This window comes from Sus scrofa, chromosome 13 (assembly GCF_054392235.1).
Source record: "Sus scrofa isolate SSC_HxYL_T2T_F1_AM1 chromosome 13, Sscrofa_HxYL_maternal_Yorkshire_Landrace_v2.0, whole genome shotgun sequence".
In the NCBI taxonomy this organism is placed as follows: Eukaryota; Metazoa; Chordata; class Mammalia; order Artiodactyla; family Suidae; genus Sus; species Sus scrofa.
The window spans coordinates 90,222,093-90,243,914 of NC_139395.1; the positions used below are offsets into that span (position 1 = coordinate 90,222,093).

At 56.2% G+C, this 21,822-nt stretch overlaps 1 protein-coding gene across 9 annotated transcripts; it reads right to left on the reverse strand.

Moving 5' to 3' along the window:
- Positions 1-3,230: 3,230 nt before the first annotated feature.
- AMOTL2 (angiomotin like 2) lies at positions 3,231-20,278 on the reverse strand. 9 transcript variants are annotated; one of them, XM_084989700.1, is made up of 11 exons: positions 20,212-20,278; positions 18,163-18,180; positions 16,782-17,598; positions 13,890-14,193; positions 12,692-12,836; positions 12,208-12,300; positions 8,799-9,094; positions 7,763-8,070; positions 6,767-6,984; positions 5,746-5,919; positions 3,231-5,076 (listed from the first exon to the last, which is right to left on the reverse strand). In XM_084989700.1, the coding sequence occupies exons 3-11, from the start codon at positions 17,513-17,515 to the stop codon at positions 5,018-5,020; spliced, it is 2,331 nt and encodes a 776-aa protein (XP_084845826.1). In that variant the 5' UTR covers positions 17,516-17,598; positions 18,163-18,180; positions 20,212-20,278; the 3' UTR covers positions 3,231-5,017. The 9 variants fall into 9 exon arrangements, 5 of the variants coding, with proteins under 5 accessions (XP_084845826.1, XP_084845824.1, XP_084845822.1 ...); XM_084989698.1 differs by lacking the exon at positions 18,163-18,180 and having other exon boundaries at positions 5,746-5,916; positions 16,782-17,576; positions 20,170-20,278; XM_084989696.1 differs by lacking the exon at positions 18,163-18,180 and having other exon boundaries at positions 16,782-17,576; positions 20,170-20,278.
- Between the last annotated feature and the right edge of the window lie 1,544 nt (positions 20,279-21,822).

Sequence of the window (21,822 nt, forward strand, 5' to 3'; positions counted from 1 at the left end):
CGATCCGGTGTTGCCGTGAGCTGTGATGTAGGTTGCAGACGCGGCTCAGATCCCACATTGCTGTGGCTCTGGCGTAGGCCAGCGGCTACAGCTCCAACTGGACCCCTTACCTGGGAACCTCCATATGCTGTGGGTGTGGCCCTAGAAAATGCAAAAAGACAAAAAAAAAAAAAAAAAAAAAAAGAAGAAGCCCCTTCTAAGACCCTAGACCTTATTTTGTATTTGCCACTTTGCATTCTTCTTAAAGAAAATCACTCAAATTGTAGAAACTTCAGGTCCCACAAAACTGCACACACCCCTGCCAGTTATCCTTGACTCTGGAAAACCTTGAACAGACAGTGGGTGCCTGGGGACTCAGGGCTCATGGGCCTCCTGCCTGAACCTCAGGTGGAGGCCTCCACCTGACAGCTGGGAGTCAGATGGTGGAGGGGTCTAGCTTAGAGCAGGCAGGGTCCTCTCTTGGGCCCAGGGCGGGTGTGCTGGAGCGGCTGGGCTGGTGTGGGTGAAGGAAACTGTCAGCTCAAGAAAGATCAAAGTGTCATCTTTAGAAGAAGGGGTCAACAAGTGTGAAGGCACCAGATCAAATAGCACTTCTAATTATGTCCATATGGCCGACTGGTGGGGTATTTGGGGATGACCCGGGTTGACTGCAGGCTTAAAGTGGATGCTATGATATACAATACCCTGAATTGTACACTTTAAAAGGGTGGAATTTATGGTATAATTGAGATTGAATTATATCTCAATAATAATAATAATAGTAAAAGAGTGCTGAGAGCTTGGTTGCTATGCAGCTTTCCTCCTAGGTTGGACCCAGGCCAACCCTTGAAGGTACTGCTTGTCGCCGGGGCTTCTGGGCTGCCTCTTGAAGCATCAGTCACACACACAGTCACACTGTTCGGGGACAACAGTGTCCTCGTCCTCACTGAGCTAGGAGGCAAGATGGTAGCACTACAAACAAGTTCCCTGTCCAGCTCGGGTTCCTGAGGCCAGTTGTGGGGGGGGCTTTAGCCATTTCTGGGCTATTGGGTCCCAATTTGCCGCCCCCACCTTGGCATATTTGGCTAAGCCCTGTGAGCCTGAAATCTGCTCTGCTCAGGCCAGGGGAAGAGTTAACAATTAACCTGGAGGTGAGAGAGAGGACAGGGCTGGGACAGCGCCCACTGGTTGCCTTCTCGCCCTCTGGGGCAGCAGGGACCCCTTCTGACCTGCACTCCCAACTGTGTTTGCAGAGGCACTGGGTGGTGGCAGGCCAGGCAGAGTAGAGCTCTTCCTAGCGGAGGAACTGGGTCTCCAAGGACCCAGCAGAGCTTCCTATGGGGTCCTGGGACTGGTCCCCTCAACACAAGTGCCCAGGGAACACTGTCAGACACTCCCTTCCCCTGGGGCCAGGCCAATGGCACTGCAGCCACAGATCACCAGTTCTAGAGCTTTGCTAGGCTGAATTTCAAATTGCATGGAAGCCTGCTTAACTCCTTTTCATGTCTCCTCACACCCACTGGTGACCCTGTGGCTGGACCCCATGGTGACCCTGCAAGGACACCAGCCAGGAAATATGGGTGGCCCTCCTGTCTTTCTCTGTGGGACAGCTCAGGCACACACGTGTACAGACTCGTATGCAAATACACTTGCATGTATGTGGGCTGGGCACACTGCTTTCTTTGATACCCTGGCCTGTGCCAAGGAAACATTAAAGAAAATCCTGACAGATTGGCTCCTGCAGAAGGTACAGATGCTTTGCAAGCCCCTGGCCAAGGGGCTGGGGATGGGATGGCGCCCTCAACAGGCCTTATGGTACTGGGTCTTGGCTGCCCTCCAAGGCTCTTTTGGAGGAACCTCTTTGCCAGGCTGCTCTTTGGAATGCCCTGCCACAGGCACTGCCATTTTGTCTGGACACCACATCTTAACAAATGTCTCCATGGGCTGGTATGACCAAGGGAGGATGTGCGGGAGCAGGAGCTCTGGTGTTCAGGCCACCTCCGAGGACCAGGACTTCATCCTAGGACAGTAGCCAATCACACTCCACACAGCAAATCCCAGTCCAGAAGGTAGGAATAAAAGAGGCTTTGATGCTTCCCCAGGAAGGTGGGGGTCGGGGGTGGGTAGGAGGCAGGCTGGAGGGGGCTGGGGTAGAGGCATGGCCATGGGGTGCATTGTGCTGGTCAGGGAATCCCATCTATCTGCAAAGTTGCTAAAAATCCTTGGATGTTCCCAATTCCTCCACCTGCCTGGCTGCATCTCTTGTGGGCCAGTGGGCTGGCTCAGGAAGCCCATCTCTAGGATGCTGCTTTGTTACTCATCGCCATGGTTGCTGAGTCCCTACACCTGCCCTGAAAATACTTCACCCACCGCCATGGGGGTGACTGTTCCCATCATGAGCTCGACTGGCTCCCAGGTCCCTCTGGGGGTTGGTCTCTTGACTGCCAGCCCACATCATGATGGGGGACCTCTGTGTGCAGACTGGACCATGGATGCAGGAGCTTTGTTTCTCATACAAGGACACTTGAGATTGAGAATGGTTTTCTCTGTGGTGGATTGGTTTGCCTTCCTAGGCCGGAGGCAGGAGTGGTGATGCCACAGTTGGGTGGTGGGAGGGGGACTGGTCTGGTACCAAAGATCAGGCCACACACATGAACACACACTGCCAGGGTCCAAGCAGAGGGCCAGCATGGTGCTCTTGGATGGTCCTAGATAAGGACTCCCTGTCCTGTGACGGAGGAGAGAAGGATAAAACCACCTTTGGACACCCACTCCTACTGTGGAGTAACCATAGCATGTGGGCAAACAAAGCCAATGAGGACAAAGCTTCCTGGGGAGGCCATCCATCTGCTGGACCACGTGGAAAGAAAGCCAACCGCATCCTCATTCCAGTCCTCTCCTTAATGTAGCCTCACAAAATTCCTCAAAGAGATTACCCTGTGTATCCTCTGCGCCTTGCAAATAAGGATGGACCTGCCTCGACTGCTGGTTTCTCACAATCAGAAAATGGAAACAGGCACACCCTTCACTCCTTGTATACCAGCAATGGCAGTGATCCTGAGCTGGCCGTTTATGGATATGATTTGACCAGGGTTTAAGAACCAAGACACACAGAAACCCGGGGTGGGCAAGTGGGGGTCCAGCTCAGTGCCAAGAGTGGTTGGGGACTATAACATGGGTGGCCCCCCGCAAGTCCCTACGCCCATTCCTTTCCCTCTCAGTGAAGTCTCACACCTGTGCAAAGACGCTGCTTTGAATTAAAAATTTTTTTAATTAAAATACTGTTATACCCAGTGGAATGCAGCAGCAATCCTGGTACAGGGTGGCATAACAAAACAGCCATGTTTACATTTTAAATATTTATGATAACTTAAACATACAGACACACATCATGGTCTTTGGCAGAAAATGTTCACAGCACAAAAAATACTTTAAAAGAAATACCAAATATTAATCCAAAATATATTAAGTCATTTTTTTTTTCCTTTCATGATTTTTTTTGGCTTTTTTTCTCTTTTTTTCTTTTTTCTTTGTAAACAATGCACATGAACCAAATGCATTTTTCAGCTTTAAAGAGGGGGAGGGGGATTTAAAAAAAATATGCAATTGTCCAGCAAATGCAAATGTTTAAAAAGGAAACTTGAGGAACCACGGGAATAAAACACATACAAAACCTAAAAAAAAAAAAAAAAGTAAAGGAAAAAAACACAAAGAGTCAAGGAGGACTAAAAACAGTCAAGACAAATTACTAAAACCCACCGATCGCTCCTGGGGCTGAGCTGGGGGCCTCTTTAAGACCAGAAGTTAAAGTCATTGCCTCTGGCAGGCTGCCATTGGATGCTTCACTCCAGTTCCCAAGCCCTGGCCCTGCTTCCGGGTGCTGGGTGGCTTGAGGAGCCAGCCTCAGGGCACCACGCTGTGACAGGGGCTCCATTCAGAAGACTCTTGAGTCCCATCTCACATCTCTTAACTCATGGCCTAGTTTTCACCAGCACAGCTCTCTCCCAGTCCCTCCGGGGGGCGGGGGGGGGTGAGAAACAAAGACCGATGAGGACAATGCCATCTCTCCAGTTTCCTTCGGGAGAAGTGGTGCTGGGAAGCCCACCACGGCTGAGGCCTGGGTGGTGGCTGCTTCAGCTGGCTCAGGGTTCATAACCAAATGGACAGGATGTCCCAGGGACAGGAGCTGTGGAGCTATTTCAAGAGGCTGGTGATGGCAGGAGGGGGGTCCCCATGGACATTTAAAACAGGTTTCAAGATGAAGAAAAAGACAGTCAACATCCCTCAGATCAACTGGTATCGCACCCACGGGACAGGGTCTGGAGATGGGGAGATGGCTGAGAGGCTGGTCAGAAGTACAGGAACCATGGCAACAGGGATGGGAGCATAGAACAGGGTGCGGGGCAAATCTGAAGCGCCCGTTTCACAAGAAAGGGAATTATATACAAACTTCCCAGCACAACCCAGTCATCTGCAAGTGTGTGTGGGGGGGCAAACACCCTCAACAGTCCCCACAAGACAAAAATCTTGATGACACCAGGGAGGCAATGAGGCGCTGAGGAGCAGATGAGGTTGGAGGGACCGCACTGAGCCAGGCTTGACAATTAGACCAGCCCACCTGGTGTCCACAGGCAGCCATCCTTGGAAATGAGCCCCCCAAATCAGCATATACCCTTCCTCCCTGCCCGCATGCCCAGTGAGGGGTGCAGAAGGGGCCAGCTCCCTTCTGAGCTTTCAGTTGCTACCCTGGCAGCAAGCCTTGGGCGGCAGTAGCGGTCAAGTCCTCATCCTGCAGGGGTCCAGGAGGAGTGTGGGGCTAAGGGGCAGAGTTTTCTGTGGGGCAGGGGACAGTGCTCACAGCTCCCCTCGCCCCTGCAGCATCCTTCCCCAACTCCTGGGACCAGATGGTCAGCGGGAATGAGTGCCTGGCTCGGAGAGGGGCGGGGACCACGGCAGCAGGGGGGGCTGCTGGAATGGGGGCGTGGCAGAGGCAGAGGCGAGCAGGGAATGGTTCAGCGTCTCCGAGGCACCGCCTCCTTCAGATCAGAATTTCCACCATGTCCGACAAATCCTGGACTCTGGATGTGGCAACAGAATCTGGAGAGACCAGAACATAAGCACATGCCAGCAAGCATTACCAGATTGTCCTTTTAGACCCTGTCCTGTTTTACAGTGAGGCTCTGTCTTCCTCAGCTTTTCCCACCTCAACTGCCTGGGTGCTCGGGTCCCCCAGAACTTGGCCAAGAAGCAAGAAGCTCTGCTCTGCTCCCCCTCGGCTCAGACCACTAGCCTCCAGAGGGGAAGACGCATTTGTTTATAACTTGGAACCGGCTGGAGGGCTTGGAGGGAGGGTGGAGAGCCCCGAGGGAGGGAGGCTGCCGCATTCTTTCCGTGCCTGTGGTTTTCTGAGAGGCTGAGGCACAGGCAAATATGCACAGGCTAACGTGAAAGGGAGCAAACACATTCATGGCATCTTCTCAGATTTCTCCTTCCCGGACTCTTTTTTTTTTTTTTAAATAGTCTTCTAACTTGAGAGGGCCAGCAGGGTAACTTGCCAAGCTCCATTATCTTAGATATTGAGATTGGCAATTCAAGATGTAAGGAAGACTTCGAAAGAGGAAAGTGCCTCTCTGGTGGATCTGTCTGTAATCAGGGTTTTCAGGGCCTCTATTCAAACCTCCAACCAGCTCTAAAGTGTATGGAGGCGGGCCTCACACCCCACCCATCAGTCCCTGAGGGGCACAGAAGTTGAGGGGGGATACTTACCCATCGAGGCGGTCCTCTGGCCACTGCTGCACCCCAGAAGGCTGTCAGGCTCCAGGCCCAGGCAGGGGGCAGTGCTGTCCGGGGGGCTATCGGTCTGAGTGCTCCCATCTCTGCTCCCGTGTTTGACATGGGCAGCGAGGGGAGCTGTGGCCATGGGCTCCTCTGCTCTGTCTGCTGGAAAGGCAGGAGGCTCAGAATTATTGCCTTGTCCATGAGGTGTCGCCCCATGAAGAACACCCCAACTTAACTGTATCTACTGGGAGGTGTGAGCCCTTCTGAATTTGCCAGAACTTCCATTGTGATTAAATGCTCCTTTTCCCCTAAGGGGGGGTAACTATCAGGTTGGATTGTGTTCCAAAAGCTTTGAGTGGAAGAAGCCTTCTTGAAGGGTTGTGGATTAAATCTTTTTTTTTTTTTTTTTTTTTGTCTTTTTGCCATTTCTTGTGCCGCGCCCACGGCATATGGAGGTTCCCAGGCTAGGGGTCAAATCGGAGCTGCAGCTGCCGGCCTACGCCAGAGCCACAGCCACGCAGGATCCGAGCCACGTCTGCAACCTACACCACAGCTCACAGCAACGCCAGATCCTTAACCCACTGAGCGAGGCCAGGGATCCAACCCGCAACCTCATGGTTCCTAGTCGGATTCGTTAACCACTGAGCCACGACAGGAACTCCGTGGATTAAATCTTAAACCCAGCAGGGACTCTCGAATTTCTGTGGCATCTGCTTGGAAGGAGGAGTGAAGGGCTGGCCCAGAAGGTGCATCTGCACAAGGAGCTCTATTTTCACTTAGATGATAAGTGGTGGGGGCCAGGGCAGTGGACTTGACGGAGGTGGGGGCTACAGCCTGCTTCTTCACACTAGGGGACAGCTTCGGGCCACGGGGTCACTGGAGCCAGGGTATAAGCTGGCCTCCCTGGGCGAGGGGTTGGGACACCCCCGGCTCCTCTGAGCCTCAGTTCTGAGGAGAAGCCCGAGAGCACCCTAACACTCAGCTCTGCTGCATGCCCACCTCCTCTCACCTGCAGTCAGCTGGACAGAAGCATCCATCTGCCGTTCGCCGGAGGAGAGCCCTTGCCAGCCCTGGGTCCCTGCAGCTGCAGCCACAAAGATAGATGGCACAGACTTGGCGGGCCTCAGGGAGCCCTGTGTGGCCTTGCCAGGGTCTTTCCTGGAACGCTGCTGAAGGACCTTGATCACCGCGTCCTTCTCCAGGATCTGGGCATGGAGCACTTTTAACCTGAAGGGAGAGAGGCCATGCTTACTCCTCAGACCCACAGATCGGCAGCCTCAACCCTTCCTGCGTCACTGAAGTGAGAGGGAAAGCCTCCCCTATGGCCAGGCTAGATAGATGCTCTTGGCCTTACGGCCGGGGCCAGGAGGGGACCTTCAGAAACACCATCATAGCTCTGCAATTTGATGCTCTGAAAACTACCAGTATGTGAGGTGCTGGGACTTTCTTCTACCAGCAAAGGCAAATGGTCAAGGGGTGGGATCTTGGGTTCATCTGATGACAGCAATGACATGGAGGCCCACCCCTAGGGCTGCTGACCATCAAAAGGGCTCCGTCGATGTGCCTGGGCTTTTGAGTCAGGTATAGGTCATATGGAAATCTTGTGGGGGCTCTGAGATTGTTTTGGGAGAGGAAGTACTATCTACCTGTGGGCCAGGTGCCTCAGCCACATTCCTCCTAGGGTCATACATGATATGGACTGAGGAGGAAAGGCTTATTCTGTTTTACATGGGGGAAGGGAGCAGGTAAAGGCCCAGAGCCTTGGATGGCATCCAAGAGTGGGGTCTCCTGGGCAGACTGAGGGCTCAGATGGTACCTCTGGGTGAGACCACGCATGTGATGCTAGCTGTACCTAAAGCATGGAGGTCAGCTCCGAAGCAGGAGGGGCTGCTGGGCCATGTGGGGCCAGGGGTGTTTACCAGAGGTTAAGGACAAGGACAGGGCAGAGCCTGGACATCACCATTGCCCCACCCCTGCCTCAGGTGCCCAGCCCACGATGCCCAACCTGCTTTCCATCTCCTGATGCCTGTGGCCACCAGTGAGCAGGCCCTCGTTGAAGCTGCTGCTGGGTGAGGGCTGGGGGGAGTGTCGGATGAGGGTGGTGTCCCGCTGGGCGGCGGCTGTGGCGGCCGCATCCATGGCAAACTGCCTCATGGCACGTTCCTCCAAATACTTCTGCTCCCACTTGGTCATGTCGGCCTCCAGGGCCAGGACCTGCTCCTCCTTTTCCCGGAGCTGTTCCGACAGCCTCAGGGCACTGAGCTCCGGGGACCCACCACTGCCACTGCCACAGGTGGGGGTGCCTGCCTGTCTCTGCAGAGAGAAGGGCACGGCGGTCAGGCCACAGGTCCTCACCCCCACACGAGGACTCTCACTGAGGCCTGTGCTTGGTCAGCCCTCAGGGCACACTCTCCACCCGGCTGCCACCCAGAAAAGAGAGGGGAGCCACAAATCCTGCACCCCTGCCCTGAATCCTCTAACCAAGGATGTAGAGAAGATTGGGTCTGCCTTTGCAAAGCGACCATATAAATCATCCTCCAAACTGGGAAAGGGGTGCACCCATGTAAACTAGGACAGAACTGGGCAATCCAGGAGGTCTGGGAGAAGGGGAAGGTTGGGAGTGGCAACAGAACTCTATCCGAGTGATATTTACACAGTCCAAGGTGAGGATAAAGACTCAGGATCTGGGCAACCACCTCCTCCCCCTCCCCCCGCCCCTGATCTCGGGAAGACACACAAGAGCTGGCTAGCCTTCTCCATCAAGGCTCCTGAGCCACTTTCTCTAGGGAGCAGGAGTGCCAGCTGGGGCTGCTGGTGAGGACAGGGGCCTGAGTCCCTGAGGTCAGCACATGGCCAGGTGACAAAGCCTCTGCTAAGACTGGTGGCCAGGAGGGAGGGGCCTTCAGCGGGGCTGGCACCAATCACCCTGGCTTTCCAAGGGGCCTCAGCCTGGATCTGAGCAGGGATGCCCAGGAGCTCCAGAGCTGGCCTCTTTGGATGATGTCCCTGCTCCACCACCTCCATGCATCTTCCCAGCTTACCTGCTGCGCACGCAGGGCCTTGAGTTCCTGCTCTAGGCGCGTCCGCAGACGTAGCTCCAGTTGCTCTCGCTTCTCACAGGCAGCCTGCAGCTGCCCCAAGGCCTGCTGCAGCCTCTCCACCTTCTCCACATAGGCCTGCTTCTTGCGCAGCTCCTCCTCAGCCCGTGCTGCCCGGCCCTGGGCGTTGCTCAGAGCCTGCTCCAGCAGCTCAGCGCGCCGCCGCTGGTCCTCGATGGCTCCGCGCAGCAGTGCCATCTCCCGCTCCAGCTTCTCCTGCTCCTGCTGCTGCTCGTAGCCTGCAGGGAGAGAGGGGGGTCTGGTCAGTGACAGCAACCACCCCAGCTGGCCCCAAAGAGTCCCCACCACGTGGCGGGTTCTGTGCTGACCACTGCATGAGCAGGATTACATCTTATCCTCTCAACAACCTAGGAGGACCATGATTAATCCCATTGTATGAGCTGGGAAACTGAGGTTCAGGTGAAGTCACGAGTAAATGGCAGTGCCAGACCTGGGCCCTTGCAGTAATGACTGGGCTACACTGTTTCTCTGCTGAGATATGGCTTTGCCAGGAGAGAGCCCCAAACACTGCCTGCTTGCACAAGGTGTCATCATTTCCAAAACACATTCACCATTTCCCTTGAGCCTCATGGTGACACTTGAAACTGGCCAGATAGGAACTGTGATGACCATTTCCAGATGGGAAAAAGGAGGCTCAGGTGGACTGTGATGGGGTCCCGGAGAACGGAGGAACGGGGAAAAGAACCACTGCACGCTGCCCCATGAGCCAGGCACTTACACATCTTATTCTACTGAAGCCTCCCATAACAGCCCCCAGAAGCAGGATTTGTGCTCCCCAGTTTGAAGGGGAGGAAACACAGAAGGTGAATGGTACTCTCAGGATGGGGACCCAAGTCAGCCTGGCTCTGAAGGACCAAGCTGCCTGCTTGCCTGTGGGGTGATCTACACACTCCTAAAGTGGGCTTCCAGGGCTCATTCTGCACACTCAGACCCCTCCCCACCGAGCCCCACTTAGTATCACATTTCCTTCCAGGGTCTGGGGACACCACTAGGATGTGGGCAACTAGGCTCAGAAAGAAAGGCAAACCTTGCAGCCCAATGAAAATGACTATGGTCCAAAGATTCGTGTCTGAGGCTCCAGCTACCCTGACTTATAAATCATCTTGTTAAACTGCCCAAGAGTACTCTGTTCAGGGACCCTCTCCATAGAGCTGACAAGGTCTGAACAAGACCACTGAGCCCTCCAGCTGAGGCTCTAGTCTTAAATCCACCTCCCATGCACCTGGCCCTTGGGGGTCCCAGGCTGCTCTCCATCCCCCACTATCCCCTACCCTTGAGTGTGTCCTGCCTTGCTTTTTTTTTTTTTTGGCTGAGCCCATGTCATGTGGAAGTTCCAGGGCTAGGGATTGAACCCACATCAGGGCAGTGACTCAAGCCACTGCAATGACAGATCTTTAACCCGCAGAGCCACAGGAGAATTCCTGAGTGTGTCCTGTCTTAATGGAGGGCAGGAGTGGGACAGACTCTGGGGCGTGCCTGAAGTCAAAGGTACTATCTCTAGAGCAACACTATCATAGCACAGTGGACTTTTCTGCTGTAAAGGACTTGTTCTACTCCAGGCCAACCAATGCAGTGGCTACTAGACACGTGTGGCTAAGCACCTATCAGATAGGACAGTGAAGGTTCTAGAACAGAAGAGTGAAGGCTTGGGGCTCAGCAGGCAGAAGGGAGGATTCATTTACTCAGGGCCCTGGTGCAGAGAGGGAGGACACAGGCCACCCAGGTCAGCTCTGGCTCACTCTGGATTTTTGAAGGCTGGGCCCAGGCCGGCCTCATTCTTTGGTGGGGAAGAAAAAGATGGCGAAGCTCCACAACATTGAGATGGAGCCTTTACTCCTGAGCTGGCCTGATACCTGAGTGGGGGAGAAGGGGCAGGCAGCGCGTGCAGACTGCGACTTCGGATCTAGAGACAATGACCCCGTTCCAGGGTGGCTTCACAGAGCCAGAGAGCTAACAGAGTTTGCAGGAGGCCTCTCATCCCAGGCTTAGGACTGACTATCCCATCTTACCAACCCAGAATCCCAGGCTCAGGTGAGAAGAAAGTGCCCAAGGGGGCCAAGGTTAGGAAAACCAGGCCTCGGGGCTCAAGGCCAGATTCCCAGGGAGGGCAGGGCCTGGCCAGAGCTGGGTGTCTGTATAGCTTGCCTAGAAGGAAAAGCAGATGGCACTGCTGATAGTGGTCACACTTCCCTACTAGTGTTGACTGACTGGAGGAAAGGTAAGATCAACCAGAGACATTTCCCTGAGCCTGCTGGTTTCCCCATGGCTATCTGGAGCAAAAGAGTTGCTTGGCTTTCCTCAGCCCTTGGGAAGGGTCCCAGGAACCCAGCCTTTGGCTTCCAGCAGTTCCCTGTCACCTTGCGGACACCTCTAAGGCCCCAGCAGGGTCTAGGAGGCCTGAGACCTTGGCCACCCCCAGCCACTGGGATAAAACCTTGGACCAGTCTGGCAGGGTAGGGAACCCAGGGTGTGGGTTGGAGCGGAGCCTGGAGACTGAGGAGGGGGCCAAGGGCAGGCAGGAGGGCAGGACAAGCCTTGGAGGCAGCTGGGGGCTGCGCCTGGAAAGGAAGGCCCCGCAGCACATCCTGGCCCCTTTGTCCCAGTGTCCCTCCTCCTGCTGCGCGGGAGGGGCGGGGCCCGGAGCGGGAGGGAGCGGCGGGCGGGCAGGCGCAGCGGAACAGCCCGGGCTCAGGAATGCCTGGCATCCAGGTCACCCGCCGCTGCGAGATTAATGGCTCCAGCCGGGAGCCAAGAACAGCCAGGCGCTCGCTCCCCGGGGAGCGGAAACGCCTCCGGCCAGCCTCCCCCCTTCCCCCGCCCGCTCCCAGAAACCCGTCGGTGATTTCCTTTCTTTGGTTGAGACCGGCCCCCACAGTTGGTCCTCTCCTGCAGGGCGCCCCAACTCTGCCTCTTTCCAGCAACCCGTCCTCTCAGGACTCCCTAGGGCTCTCTCCTCTCCTTAGGCACCACCATCTCCCTCCCAGAGACCCGAAGTGAGGACCTCCAGCCAGCAGAGCCCTGCCTACCTCCTGCCCACTCCCCACACTTCAGGGCTCTTCCTTTTTTTTTTTTTTTTGTCTTTTTACTTTTTCTAGGGTCTAATCGGAGCTATAGCTGCGGGCCTAAGCCACAGCTCTCGGCAACGCTGGATCCTTAACCCACTGAGCCAAGGGAGGGATCGAATCCACAACATCATGGTTCCTAGTTGGATTGTTAACCACTGAGCCACCAGGGGAACTCCCTGCACTTGGCCTTCCTAATGGTTCCTTCTTCAAAGCCACCCACCAACCACACCTCCCCGTCAAGCTCCTCTGTGGGACCCCCTACTCACTCTGAGCCAGCAGCTTGGCCACCATGTCCTGACTGCCTGCCTGGGCCTCCTGTGTCTTGCTTGCCAGGCGGCGGTTTGCAGATTCCAATCTTTCTGTTTCAAATGAAGAAAAGGCATTTTAAGGAAAAAATGTTTGAGTACAAGTGAAGCTGCCTGGGGGTGGGGGGCCGTCCCCTGAGGGTCCTACGAGTCTGGCTGCATTCTCCAAGGGGCTCACTGGGAGGCCCCAGGTCAGTTAGGGCCCCAAGGACAGAGCACCCGGGGGACACAGAGGTGAGAGCTCCATGGTGGGCCCCAAGGTCTAGAACACAGGGACAAGGATCTCTCTATCAAGGTGGCCCCCAAGGAATCTCAGCCTGGCCCCCTTTGAATCAAATTATACTATTTTTATAGAGGACAGAGATTCTGAATTATTCCTTAGAACAGAGGAAGCAAGCCATCTGAAAGCACTCCCTGCTCCCCCACCTGGGTGAGCTGCCCTCACCTCTAAGATCCCGGTTGAAGTCCTGCAGCCTCCTCATCTCACTGTCCATCTTGTTTCGCATAGTCTTCTCCAGGGCCTCCCTCTTGGAAGAGGCCCTCGTCAGGCTCTCATGGGCCTCAGAGAGCCTCTGGATTTCATTCTCCAGCTGCAAGAGGCAGACAGCAGAGCTGAAGGGAGGAGAGCTCCCAGGGAGTAAGTGGCATCAAGGTCCCCTCCACAGGCCTGGGCTGGTCGGCTACTCTCCATCAGAAAGGGTGGGAGGAGGGGATGAAAAGTCATAGATAGCTCCAGTGAGATGGTCAGCAGTCTGTAGCCTCTGCAGGGGGACCAGACTGCTGGAATGGGCAGGCTAGGGTTCCTTCTTCAACTGTTCCAAGGTCCTGAGCAAACCCAAGGCCAGGTCCTCTGGAAGTGGCTGCCTCCAATGTGACTATGCACAGCTTTCCCATGGCCAAGGTCCGGAAAGAAGCCTTTTCCTTTTGTCAGGCTTCTACTGAGAAACCTGGGCATAATGGACCAGGAGTGGCTACTCAGACTCCAGCCATGATCTGGGGTTGGAGGGCGGAGGGGCAGCCTGACTTATCTTGGACACCCCAGGACAGCCACAGGAGACCTGGGGCCACTTGGTAAGGCTGAGGGCACAGCTGATAACACTTCACTAAGAAGGGAGCACCAGTCTCCAGCCTGAGTGCCTCTGCCTAGGGGATTTGCTTCTCCAGCCATTGCCATCCACCCCAGAGCCAAGCCTGGCCCCAGCCGCCCCTCCCACTTGGCCGCTGGCAGGTTCCGCACGTGCTCCAAGCTAGCCTGTGATTCCAATAAGTCGCTCGTTCTTTCCAAGAGGAGGGGCTTTCTCTATAGCCAGGGCTGGCCTCGAACAGACGTGCTGTTGTGTGGGGGATACAAAGGGCTCTCTGTGGGAGGTGTCCAGGGGAGGGGGTGTGTGCAGGGGAAGGGTGCGCGTGTGAGGGAGCCACTGAATGGGCTCTTTCTAATCACCACTGGGCAGCAACTGCTCATGCTCCAGGCCTGCTCTGCCGGCTGCTCCCCAGCTGTCTGGAGTCAGGGATGGAGTTGAGGGCTGAGAAGCCCAGCCAGACTAGCTTTCAGACTCCTCTGCTCCCCCTTGGATGGCCCCTTTCAGGTCACCCTGGCCTGCCTTGGTCCCCCTGCCCCTCCTAGGCCCCAGCCATGCTACCTTCTCGATGCGACCCGCCTTCTCCGCCGAGCTCTCCAGCTCCCTCTGCAGCCTCTCGTTGTCCCTCTGCAGCCTGGCATTCTCCCTCAGCACAGTCTCCATCTGGGCCAGGTGGGCACTGCCTGAGGTGGCCAAGGAGGCCTGGGTGTTTGCTGGGCCCTCTACCCCAGGTGGGCTGAGGGAGCCCAGTGGGCCATGGCTGAGGGCAGCTGGGTGTGGGGGTGGGGGGTGCTCCTGGGGCTGCTGCAGATACTGGTACTGCTGCTGCTGGAGGAATACAGGAGGCACCTGGGCCTGCAGGATCCTGGGGAACAGAAGAGACGATGCTCAAACATAGCAGAGACTCTCATCCCATTGCCACCCCGAGTTGCCCAAGCCCTCCTGGACAGACTACCTCCCCAAAGCATCAGGCAGTGCCCTATGGGGAAGACCTTTTCCACATGGCATTCCCAAGACCCTGAAGGGCTGGAGGGGATTAACATCAATAGGCTTGTTTCACACCCAGCCGCACTGTGGCTGAGGCCTTGGGGATCAGCCTGAGCAATCCTGGGCCTCCTAAGTAACCCCTGCTTAAATAACAGATCTTTTAAAATGTGCCCTTGACCCTTCTAATCAATAGAAGGCTCTTTTTTTGAATCTGGAGGCCTCATTCACCATGACTGAACACGCAGCCCTCCAGGCCCCTGAGCCCTGGCAGCTACCCTGGGTCTGTTCCAGCTGCCGTGTCAGGCCCTGTGCTCGCACCTGCCAGCATAGCACGCTCAACTTCTTCTCCCGCCTATTTCGGTTCCATCACCCCTTGAAGAAACATTTTTAGAAGACTGGCTAAGGTTAGAGCAGTGAGACAGATGTCAGGGTTAGCGTCTGGGCTCCAGAGACTGACAAAATAAGCATTCAGATCCTGGCTCCAGTGTTTAACCCCGTGGGACCCTCAGGGCTCTGCTCAATGAGGAGGATGAATGTCTCCTCGTGGAGGCTGCAGCTTACTCGCTGCTCAAAGAGTAAATGTGACTCCAACACTGGATTTTCTGGGGTGTAGGCGCTGCCTCTGGACTCTTGCAAGTGTCTGAATTTAGGGGCAGTGTTCAACTGGCATGTGGCGCTGATGGAACATCACCCTCAGGACCCCGTGTTACGGGATGAGGCATGTGGGGTCACAGAGCTTTTCTGGGGCCTTGGGACTGAACAGATGGCTCAGTTGCACCAAGAATTTGCCCACTTGGCCCATCACCTCAGCACTCAAGCCTGCCTTTCCCCCACCTCTCCCCCTCCAGACGAGGCTCCCCTGCTCCTCTAACCTACTCTTCTTAAGATTTTCAGCTAAAAGAACAGTCCCTGTCCCTGGTTCCTAGCAAACAAGCTTTGTCTGATCAGCCAAAGGAGAAGCCAAGCCAATGTATTTCTCTTCCTGCCCAAGGCAGAGCTTCCAGTGAGAGCTGAGAGGGTCCCCACTGGAATGGGCAAACTCTCCCTGTGCTACTAAATGTGGCATTTTGGGGTTGCTTCACCAACTTACTCCCCCTGCCCCCCAGCCAGGCAGACACACTGGCATTCTTTGGGGATGACTTCGCTGCGAGAAAGAATAGAGCGTCCTTCCCTTCACACTTGCTGGTTCTTCCCCTGTCCTCCCCTCCCCCTCCCTCTTTTTTTGTTCTCCTGCAAACAAGTCTACTTCCTTTTCCCCGATATTATCTTTTCCGGACAGGGCTCAATAAGGCTGGTCCAAGAGACGAAACCACGGCTCAGCTTCCGAAACTCTCCCTGGACTGAGCCCTGAGAAGGGAGATAAGGGGGTGGGGGTGGGGGGGCCGGGAGGTAGAGGTTGGCGAAAACCCACAGGCTTTGTGCCTCCATTCCAAGGCCCTCACGTCATTCATGTCTCGAGAGCAAGGAAAGGCATCCATCTTTCCTGGGAAAGGCCACATGGTGGGAAAGTGGGTGACTACATGACGACTCAGCAAGCATGAAGAAAGCTAGACTTGGACCTTGGGCCATCAGAGGAAGGGAATCTGCAAACGCTCAGGTTCCTCTGGTGGGGTTTCCTGGACCCGCATGGGGGGAGACGCAGGGCATGTGAAATGAAGGGAAGGATGCGTCAGCTTCCCAGGAAAAGGTGCTGGGCCAAGTGAGAGCCTCGTTTCTAGGAACCCTATTTCTACAAACTATCTGGGCTTTCCTGGCCCCCGGCATCCATTCTCTACATGCAGCAGAGGGACCATTTTAAAAAGGTAAGCCAAAGCACATCCTCTGAAGGCTTCCCTTCACCCTCAGAATCTAAGTCCCTCCCAACAGCCTCTCTGGAGCCTCCACAGAAAGGGGCTCACCTGGACCCAGAATCCTCTCCCACTCCAGGCTCCGGCCACATGGGCCACATAGAAAAACATGAAAGGGAATGAATGGTGGGGACAGGGCAGCTCCTGCCTTGGTGGAGGAGGGGGAGAGACCTCTAAGGAGGCCATCTGGTCCTTTCTGCCTCCACTGAGGAATGCCTCTCCTAATTACAGAAAGCAGACATGTCCACTTGCTCTAGAAACCTCCAGAGAAGGCTGTCTCACCTTCTTCCCATTTAATGTGGAAACAGCTTGGCAATGATTCCCAACCCTTTGCAAGCTCTTTCTGAAACCTAACTTTTAACCCCCTGTTGTAATTCATAGCCCGAGAACCCTCGTGGCGTGACTGCCGCAGCCAATCAGACAATGGTGTCCATCTCTGAATTAAAGCAAGGGATGCCGCTAAGTTCTCATGTGAACCTGGCCAAATCCCTCTCTCCTTCCAGCACTAGCTCGCATCTTGAGGTAGAGGGTATCCTAAGCCTTCCTCTGGAGGCTTGGCACTCCAGGACCACTACACTGGAAGGAAGCCAAGAGTGTGAAGATTGCAGTGGGCAGTTACCTGACTTCCGCATGCTGGAAGTGTGGGCTGCCACGGGCGCGGTACCGCGGGTCGGTGACAGCGGAGGTGGTCTCATGAGCTAGCACGCCATGTGGGTACTGAGGTGGAGGTCCACGGGGCTCTGGGCCCTCAGCGGGGGCGCCCCTGGGCAGGGGGCCCTGCTGGTTGCGGGCCAGCTGAGGGAAGCTGTGGGAGGCACTCATGTGGCTGGGGGTGCGGGCCCCGTTCCTCTCCAGGGACAGCTGCAGGAGTCGCTCGCTCAGGGAGCGCACGTGCCCGTGCCTCAGCTCGCGCAGGGCCTCATCCTGCCTCCGACTGCCTCCCAGGGCCCCGCGGGGATCCCGGTCCCCAATATGTGCCTGGGACCCCGCCTGCTGGGCCGCGTAGTACTGTGAGTGGGCTTTTGCCTCCTCATAGGTGGGCAACTCCTCGCCCTTGCTGGACTGTGGGCACAGGCGGTACAGGCCGTTCTCTGCCAGGTGGGTCTCGGTGCCCTGGTGCTCCTGGCCCTGGGGCTCCTGTCTTGTGGCCTGCTGTAGCACCTGACTGTCCTCGGGGGCCATGATCTCCAGAGGGGCCTGGGGGCTCCCTGTGCCCCCAGCGCCGGCCCCACCCCGCAGGGCCTGCTGCTGGATGGCCAGCAGCGTGCGGGTCTCAGTCAGGTTGCCATAGCGCAGCTGCTCCTGGATGAGGCGGTGCAGGACCGTCCCTGAAGAGTCTTCCAGCGTCCTCATGCTTCCTGGGCTTGCACCCACCTGCCTGGACAAAGGCCAGTGGTACCTGGCCCCAGAGCACCTGGAAGGAGAGAAGAAGAGCGCTCAGTGGGAGCACATAGGAAAGGGGGGCACTTTTCATTACTATCTGGCCCAAAACATAATGGGAAGGCAGTGGAGGGGCACACCAGCTTGGGTTCAACTGTCAATGCTGCCATGTATTAAGGCAAGTCACCTAACATCTAAGCCTCAGTTTCTCTAGAATAAATATAGAAAGATTAATGCTTGCCTCACAGAGTTGACAATTAAAGGGAACGGCAGATTCGCTTCTGGTGCACCATAAATCCTTGGCAAAGGACTGCCATTATAATCATATTCATGGAGACTTACTGTACCCAGAGAAAGACATCAGTCACCTAGAAGGAAGCTCAGCTTCCTGCAGTCAGCTTCCCATAAAACAGCCTGATGAGGCTCCAGGACAGGCCTAGTTCAGCTCTAACCAGTGAACTGTCCAGTCGAGGCGGGGTGGGGGTGGGGGGAGAGCCCCAGTTTATTGGTAGGTGACAAAGAATAAGTCCAGCCCAGTACAAGCCCTAGGCAAAGAGCCCCCAGGACCCTCTAGGATGAAACATGTCTGAGCGCCAGCCTTTGCACAGCTAACTCACCACCCTTTACCCCGCAGAGCCCTCCCAGTTATGAGATGACCTTGGCAGTCACACTGCAAGGTGAACAGGAAGGAGGAGAAAATGCATCTGGATTGGTGAATAAGGAATGAAAGAAAAGAGACTACAATAGGACAACGGTTCTGTGAGATGAGGCAGGAAGGTGCCACCCATCAAAGTCACATAGTCTGTGTGCTGAAAATAACTGCATGCGGGCTCCAGGAGAAAGAAAGGGTGGCCCGCGTTCTTTGATTTTACCAATACCATCCCCTGCCATGCGCGCGCGCGCGCGCGCGCACACACACACACACACACACACACACACACTCACTTGCTCCCTGGAAGTGCCCTGACGGTCCTCTAGGTGCACAGGGGATGGGCACTCAGCATCTTGACATCAGTCATACCCACTTGAGCCAACTGGAGGAGCAAGGGACCAAGGGGGAGGTTCTTGGCTGCAGGAACCTGAGGCTTCTGAGCCTAAACTGCAGGGAGATAATATCTCCTAAGGTTGGTGTTCCCTTCTGAGCCTGAGCTCCCAATGGCTCATGGCCTGGAAGGCTGCCCGCCTCACCTGGCTTCCTTTCCACAGCCTCCTCCAACACAAACCTCCAAACTGAGACTCAGGGAAGATTAAACAAAACCCACACCTCCACAGGTCCTATGAGTAAGGGAGGAGGTCAGTAGGAAGAATGCTGTCCCTTCTCTGCCACTAAACTAGCCCTAATGCTCTGCTTCAGCTGCTTGGTGGAAGCAGCCATTCCCAATGCACTCCTCCCCTCTCAGCTGCCCAGAACCAGGAGAGGGAGATGAATCTAGAGGGCATCTCTGTGCCCATCCTTCCTGGCACCCCTTCCACCCCCCCAACACACACACACACACACCACACACACACACACACACACACAAAATGAGGGGAGATCCAAGACTCTAGAGCTACCAGAGGCAAAACAAACAGGAATCATTTCGCCCTAGCGTTTCATTCACGGGGGGCACTTCCTAATTTAATCGCTATCTGGGCTGACTTCAGCTGAGGAGGACCGGGGAACACAGCTTTCCAGACAGACTCCAGCCCCCCTCACCCCCTACTATGTGCCTGGAAGTAGGGAAAACCTCCCCACGCCTCTCATCCCGCAGGGTCCTGGTCAACCCTTTCAGATGAACATTCTTTCCGCTGAGCCGTAATTAAAATCTGCGCCCCAGACCCGGATCGTGCACCCTTGCTGCGCTAGCGCGCCCCGCTCTCTGAAACCCCCTCTTCTAAGGAAGCAGGCAACTCCGGCCTTTGCCTGAACTCACGCTCTCCTAAGCAGCTAAAGCGAGGATCGCTAAGTCAGATCGCACCCCAGCCAGAGATCCCGCCCTACCCGGACTCCTGGGTGACCACAAGAACCCGGTGGCCGCCGCTGTCCCTGCAGCGGGTGGACAAGAGTAGCCCGCGGTCCGGAGAGGTCTTTAAGCGTCGCGGGCCCGCCTCCCTCCCTCCCTTCCGAGCCCTCTTTGTTTTCCAAATGCTCCAGCGCTGACGTCACCGGGCTGGACGGCAGGCTGCATTCTTTCTAAGTGAGAGCCAGACCGTGGCTCCAGAGAGGATTTTCCAAGGAAGACAAAGAGGAATTCTTGGGCTAGTTGGGGGGCAGAGACACCTGTAACCCCCACCTAAACCAAGTCAGCCCCCAGGGCCCTGCGACTTATGCTCCAAACGGCGCCTCCTGCCCGGATCCGCACCCCTCTCCCCAACCCGCGACCCCAAACACCCACTCCGCTCCCCGCAAGGCTGTCCCGTCCTCTAGCCCCAGTCGACCCGCACACTTTCGGGAGACCCCAGGCGCCCGGCCGCAGTCCGGCTTCCCGGCGGCTGGGAAGGGCTTGCTGCGCCTGGAAGACGCTGGGTCCGCCTGGCTCCAGCTCCCGCTCCCGGAAAAGGTCGGGCTGCACCCGAGCTCGAGCTACGGCTGGGGAGCGCCTCTGCTGCCCCGTGCGCTCCGCCAAACACCAAGCGGCCTTCCTTACCGCTGCGGCCCACGGGCGCTCGGTGCGGTCCGACCGGACGACCTGGCCTAGCCCGGTTCCGCTCAGCGCGGCGGCGGAGGTGTGCTCTCGGCGGTGGCGTCGACGCTCTGACCGCTCGGGCCCCAGCGCCCAGCCCCAGGGTCGGCCCGCGCCGGAGGCGGCTGCTATGCCAGGAATGTGAGAGTTTCAGGTTCCCCCTCGGGATCAAAGCGAACCACAAATAACCTCGCAGCGCGCCGCCCTCCTCGGCCCTCCGCCTCCTCCTGCTCCCTCCTCCTCGCTCCCGCCTTCCTCCGGGGAGGCGGCGCTGCTACCCCGCTGCCCTGGGCCTGCAGCACGCGCTGCCCACCTCCCCGCCCCGCGCCCCCGGCTCTTCAGATCGGCTGGGGACGAATGAATCCAACTCGAGCCCTTACTGTCCCCAAATCGGCCCCTCACAATCCTGTCCCTGCCTTTTCCAACCCCTTTGGCTAGACTGCATCGAGTGTCCCTGAGGGACTCTGGGCGTTGCTGCGGGATGGAGTTGAGGTTGGGGGGCTTGGGGTGTGTGTGTGTGTGTTGCACACGGAGCGAGGACTGCAAAAATGTTCATCTCTCCCTGACTTGAACTGTGCTCCCGGCGAAGAGCTGAATCCCGCTCCCAGCACTGAGCCTCCTCTCTAAACCCCCATTGCTTTCGCCGCCGGCGGCAACCTTTGAATTGCACTCTTACTGTTTACAAACACCTTCGCCAGCTCTTTTCGGATCTGTCTCCACAGGAAGTGTGAATCTGGGTTGAAAAATCTTCCGGTTGGTTTGACCCACCTAACCAGCTGAATCACCACGGCCGGGTGATGTGTCCAGCTCTTCCCGAGGAAAGTCATAAGGGGCGCCTCTTTAGGAAGAGTGCACGGTGTGCCACCAGCCGCCTTCCGCCTCGTCATTCCAATCAGCCCTTCCAGTCATCCTCTCAGGGATTTCTTTTATCATCCCTGTGTTATAAATAAGGAAACCAAGGCTCAGAGAGGTTAATTAGCTTGCTCACCTACACAGAGAGTAAGTGATGAAGCTAGGTACCCAATGGGCTGCTCAGACTCTCATTCCCAGAACTTTTTCATGGTCACCAGAATCTAGCCTAGAAGGACAGGATAGACTCTTGGAGCCCTCCTCTCTCCATCTGCTCCCTCTTTCTGTTCTGGTTTCTGTTTCCCCGCTACACCCCTGCCAGCCAGGGCCCTCCCTTTTGTCTACATCTGCAGCTCCTGCTGTTCCTCTTCTGGATGGAATTCCCTCCTCTGTCCCTGGGACCCTTCCTCCCCAGCCTTCACACTATGCTGGTCCATCTGTGCTGGTGCAAACGCCTTCAGAAAGCCTCTGTAACAGACCACAGCCGGTTCCCACCTGCACACATTCCGCCAGCGCTGTGCCCCAAATACACTGGGCCTCTCAACACCTCCCTGTGGGAGGCCCAGGCCCCTGTCCACCCTGAGAGTTAGGGCTGACTTCCACCTCTGGCTGGGTCCTCTCTGCCTCCCCTCACCGTGGAGTTTGCTATTCCCAGATGCACTGGAGAGGACTAGGACAAGAAAACTTTGTAAGTTCAAAGAGCTGTTTACTAGCCAGGGACATTGTTAATTTTTAATAAAGCCCTCCCCCCAAAATGTGTGTGTGTGT